Source organism: Tupaia chinensis, unplaced genomic scaffold, assembly GCF_000334495.1.
Source record: "Tupaia chinensis unplaced genomic scaffold, TupChi_1.0 Scaffold000403_1, whole genome shotgun sequence".
Taxonomy (NCBI): Eukaryota; Metazoa; Chordata; class Mammalia; order Scandentia; family Tupaiidae; genus Tupaia; species Tupaia belangeri.
Window position 1 is genome coordinate 709,846 of NW_006159905.1, and position 4,938 is coordinate 714,783.

Sequence of the window (4,938 nt, forward strand, 5' to 3'; positions counted from 1 at the left end):
CCCAGCCTCCTCTGGCACTGGCCCCATCCTCCTGTCCTCGGTGGCAGCCTAACAGGTCAGGTAGGCTGGGGGCGTGGGGGCGTGAGGAGCACGCCCCACTTCCTGACATATTCCCTGGATGTCCCCTAAGTCTGGTCCAAGTAGTATTTTCCCACCTCAAAGCCAGTCTCCCTAATACTATCGATTGGTGACCAGAGGTAGTACGCTGGCCCAGCTGTTGGCCCAGTGAAGTGGGAGGCTCTAATCTACATTTTCTCACTTTCCCTCTCTGGTGAGCGCATGCACCCGATGGCAAAAACCTACACACACACACACACACACACACACACACACACTCCTCTGCCCCACCTCAACACCGACCGGCCGTGTGCTCTCCCCTCACCAGCCTGCCTGTGGCTCTCTTCATCCCAGCCACTGCTTTGGGAGTCACTGCCAACCCTCTCCTCTTACCCTCGCCTCTAACTGGCAGAGGGCCTGACGACTCCCCTTCCCGTTCCCACGGCCTCCACACACATCCTGACCTCTGTCACCTCCAGGGAACCCGGAGACAGGCAAAGGAACAAAAAGAAGGGGTGAGCCGTGGGGACACAAGGGAGGGGCACGTCCATCCTTACCGAGGGAGCCCCAGACAGACTTGCCGGTGGCGGCGTCCAGCATGGGCTGCTTGCGGGCTATATTGACTTTGAGCTGCACGGATTCCACCTGGGTCCCGTTGAGCTGGAGCAGAGAGGGAGGGGCGGGGAGGAGGAGAAACATTACAGATAAACCTAAGGAGCTGCTGTCCTGGGGCGGATTCCAAAGGGATCTGAGCAAGCCATTTCTCTGTGTGGACAGGGAGAGGCTCCCTCTGTCAAGAGGAACCCCTTTCCTCCTGGCTTCCAGTATTTTAAGACAACATGGAGACGGCAGGAGGGATGGGTAGAACAGATGTGGGAAGTCCCAACCTCAGCCACAGCCTGATCTGCTGACTCCATCTTTTCATAGGTGACAAAGGCACAGCTGGGACAAGAGAAAACAGGGTTAGTACAAGGCCATGGGCGTCTGGGCCCACCAAGCCCGAGCCGGTCTGCTAGAGGCAGGGCGGCGTCCTCCCCCGGGCCACACCAGGGCTCTCCCAGGAGCTCCCATCACGCCGCGTTGCTGTCCTTACTTTCTGGGGGGGTCCATGGAGAGGTCGATGATGTTCCCAAAGGGAGAGAAGGCCCCACGGAGGAGGGCGGGCGTCATGTCTTCTCCATACACGTAGAGAGTGTTCCCCTTCCGAGGGGCCCGGCGCTCCGGGAACGAGTCCGACCCTGTGGGATGAGGAATCGGTCACGACACACCCATCTTACCCCGCACCGAGTAGGACCCACTGAAACCCGAGCTGCGGTCACTCACTGCGGAAAGGGCCCTCTCGGTCCCGCTCCCGCTCCCGGTCTCGATCCCGGTCCCGGTCCCGGTCTCGATCCCTGTCCCGCTCCCGGTCCCGGTCCCGATCTCGATCTCGTTCCCGCTCTCGGTCTCGATCCCGCTCCCGCTCCCGTTCCCGGTCTCGATCCCGCTCCCGCTCTCGGTTCCTCTCATGACTGCGGTCCCGGCTGCGGCTTCGGGGAGGGGAGGCGGAGGAGTGGGCACCACCACGTTCTTCATAGCCCCAGTCGAAGCTTCGAGGGGGGCCATCACCAGTCCCTGGGCCCTCTGCCTCTTCCCCATCTGGCCCCAGTTCCCGAAGCCGATCGCTGGAAGACACGAAGCTGCAGAGAGGCAGAGGGTGAGGCTCAGCAGTGAGGCGTTTGCTTTCTCCTCCTGGCTCTCTGGAGCATCGGCACTCCCACTGAGCCTGGCTTCTTCGACTTCTGCCTAGAAACCTCCACAGGATTAGGCAGTGAACCACACCGCCACCCCGGTCTCCCGCCAAGCGGGACTCCCAATCCCATCTAACCTCTCATACAGCGATTTCCTCTGGGGACGCCTGGATGACTGAAAGAGACCAAGCACAGTCAGGACAAGTTCCAGTCGCTGCCATGGGGCCCAACACTGGGGAGTCTCTCAGCCGCCTCGATCCAGCCCCTCAGGGACAGACAGGAACCATTACCTCCTGCAGGTCATCGTCAGCAGATATGCTTCTTTGGAACGGCTGGAAAGTGGGGGCTGGCCCCTTCTCAGGGTCCTGGAGAAGAGGCAGAGACCTACCTCAGGGTCACAGCAGGTGGCTGCCCAACCAGGGATTAGAGGGACTCCTCTTCCCACACCACCTTCTTGGCTGCTTCAGAATTTTTTGTTTTAAAATCTATGTACTTTTTTTTTTTTGAGAGGTTTTTGTTATAGGGCGCGTGTGCTCGCCAGACAGACAGAGGAAGACAGAGAGACAGAAAGCGAGAAATCACCCCCTCAGGGGGGATGGCCACGCTGCAATCCCTCCTCCTCCATTCTCCTCTCGGGATCTTGGGCATGCACGCACACGCGCCCGGCGTGAGTTTAAGCCACCAGGTCCAGGACGCACTACATGGGAGTCCAGCAACATAGCCATTACGCTAACTGCTGGTCCCAGTCTATGAACGTTTCTTGACAATACAGTACATTTTATAAGTGATCTAATGCATACGTCAAGTACTTGGTTTACCAGACCTCTCTTCTATCTGACAACATTTTCCATCTATTTGACCCTTCAGAGCAGCATGTCTTCAAAGCTCTAATCCGAGGTTGGCGTAGAATTAGAATCACAGGTGGTGTAACATGGAGAAGAATTTAGGAGCTGCCCAGTTTTCCCACTTCGCAGATGGAAAACCTAAAGCTCAGAGTGGCACAGCAATCTGCCCAGGACTGGACAGCATTACTTTTCCCCTAAACTCACCTCCCTTCCAACATGGCGAGATGCCCTCTACAGTCAAGAGTGCCCCAAACCACCCTTCTGCGCTGCTCACCTTTAGCTTCCCCTCTAGGGTCCGTGAACGTTTGAAGCCTGAATTCTTGGTCTCAGCCTTGATGGCACTGATGGCTCCTGACTTCACCAGCTGCTTTGCCTGCTCTGTGGCTGTGGCCGTGTCCACCACAGGCTGCTCAGAGAGTGCTGGGCAGTGAGGGAAGAGGCAGTACGTTGGTCCAGCGGCGAGAGACGCCCAACCCGTGCTCCCCGTGCTCCCCGTCACTCACAGCGTTTGACACCGCCCTGGCTGGCTGTGCTGCTGCTGCTTTGCTTCTTCAGAGCCAGCAATGCCTTTTTCTGGGAACGAGGGTGAGAGGAGAGAGGTCAGCGACAGCCAGTCCCTGGACAGGTCCTCTCCCAAGGCCACTGGACACACACGCCTTTCTTGGAGAAAACAGTGCAAATGGTATCCCCAGAGGGGTACAATGAGGCAGGCCTGCCTCTCACATCTAGTCTCCCAGATCATCTACAATGCCAGCAACACCGAATCCAACCAGTACCCTGAAGCTTTCCAGAGTGTCATTTTTGAAAACTGAAGATGAAGAACTCACTTATGAAGCTGCGCTCCAGGATATAAGCTGCAAATAAATACAAGGCTATGTGTCTTTCTCGAGGGTTTCGTCCATCCAGCCCCTGCATATTTAGCGAGGCCCGACCTTGACCTTGTAACAGGGATATACAGTATGTGATCCAAACCTTCAAGAAACTTATGGTATAGGGAATAAATCAACTAGATTGAACGGCCCGAAATGCTTATGACGGGTGCAGATTACCCACAGCTGAAAGCAAACAAGATTTTCTGATATTTAATGGCAACTGGGCACTGCAGAAGAGAAGGAAGACAGCAGTGACAGGCGCACAGCTCAGGCGGCTTTGGGAATGCACTCGCTGGAACTGTGAGCTGTTCTATGGGATGAGACGTGGATGACAAACTGAGGTTTTGGGGCTTTGTTCTATACACAATGTGACACCACTCGTGGGGTTTGGAGAGAACACAAAGTTTGTGTTTTCAGTGCATCAGTTTAAAAGAGGCGAAGAAGTCAGTCCAAAAAAGACTGAGAAATTTGTTGAGAGAACATTACAACAGCCCAGATGAGTGTTAGCAAAGTCCTGCTCAGGGGAATACACAGGAAAGAACAAGCAGGAGAAATCACTTAAAAGGAATTTTTTTTTTTTCTTAAAGGTTTTCACCATAGGGCAAAAACAGGCTTTCACTGGAGAGAGACAGAGACAGAGAGAGGGAAAGTGAGGAAATCACCCTTCAGGGATGGCCACACTGCAATCCCTTCTCTTTCTGGGATTTCGGGCATGCACACACGTGCATCTGATGTGATTTTCAAGCCCCCAGGTCTGGGACTTGAACCGCAGTTAGCCATGAGGGAATCCAGAGCTTTCACCACACCACCTGCTGGCCCCTGGGAGGAATTACTTTAAAAAGAAGAATCAAGATGTGGCCAATGTGTGGTCATACACACTAGAATAGATGTCAGAGATGAGATTTTGAGTCCAAACACATAGGAGAATTGAGTATCTTCAGTCCTATTTGGAAAATCAAGAAAAGGAACTAGGTTAGAATAGTTAAGAAAGAGCTTCCATTTTTTAGTATTTGGAAATGATCAGTAAGACATTGAATGGAATTAGAAAAATGAAGCCTGGGGAGGAGCAGCTCTTCAGTGATACTAAAAGCCATAGGTCAGGAAAACAATGCCCCAGCATAGATAAGAGAAAGTCCACACTAAGATTTGGGAAAGCTACGCTGAAAGGTGACATGCCTCCAGATATGAGCCTGAAGAAGCCCCCTGCCCTGCCCAGTGCCCTCACACTCACCCCAAGAGTTCTCGGGGTGCAGGGTATGCCAAAGGTTGAAGCCTACACCCCCACACACTCTCTCACCTTTTTTTTCAGTTTGTTGAATTTCTTCTGCAGAGCCTCCTCCTCCTCGCTCAGTCCGGGGGGTATCACCAACATGGTGGCTCCTGGTTCAGGGGCAGGGCCCAAGACATCTTTCTCCACTGTCACCACCCAAGGTT

At 54.2% G+C, this 4,938-nt stretch overlaps 1 protein-coding gene across 1 annotated transcript in view; it reads right to left on the reverse strand.

Annotated features, from left to right (window-relative positions):
• The window catches only part of NELFE (negative elongation factor complex member E), an 8,687-nt gene extending 3,756 nt beyond the window's left edge, over positions 1-4,931 (reverse strand). Inside the window, exons 1-9 of the mRNA XM_006154302.3 lie at positions 4,802-4,931; positions 3,136-3,205; positions 2,907-3,052; positions 2,078-2,152; positions 1,925-1,962; positions 1,381-1,736; positions 1,151-1,295; positions 945-999; positions 615-717 (exon numbers count right to left, since the gene is read on the reverse strand). Of these exons, the coding sequence (XP_006154364.1) occupies positions 615-717; positions 945-999; positions 1,151-1,295; positions 1,381-1,736; positions 1,925-1,962; positions 2,078-2,152; positions 2,907-3,052; positions 3,136-3,205; positions 4,802-4,876 (1,063 nt within the window). The 5' untranslated portion in view covers positions 4,877-4,931. The remainder of the gene's footprint in view (positions 1-614; positions 718-944; positions 1,000-1,150; positions 1,296-1,380; positions 1,737-1,924; positions 1,963-2,077; positions 2,153-2,906; positions 3,053-3,135; positions 3,206-4,801) is intronic.
• Positions 4,932-4,938: the final 7 nt, after the last annotated feature.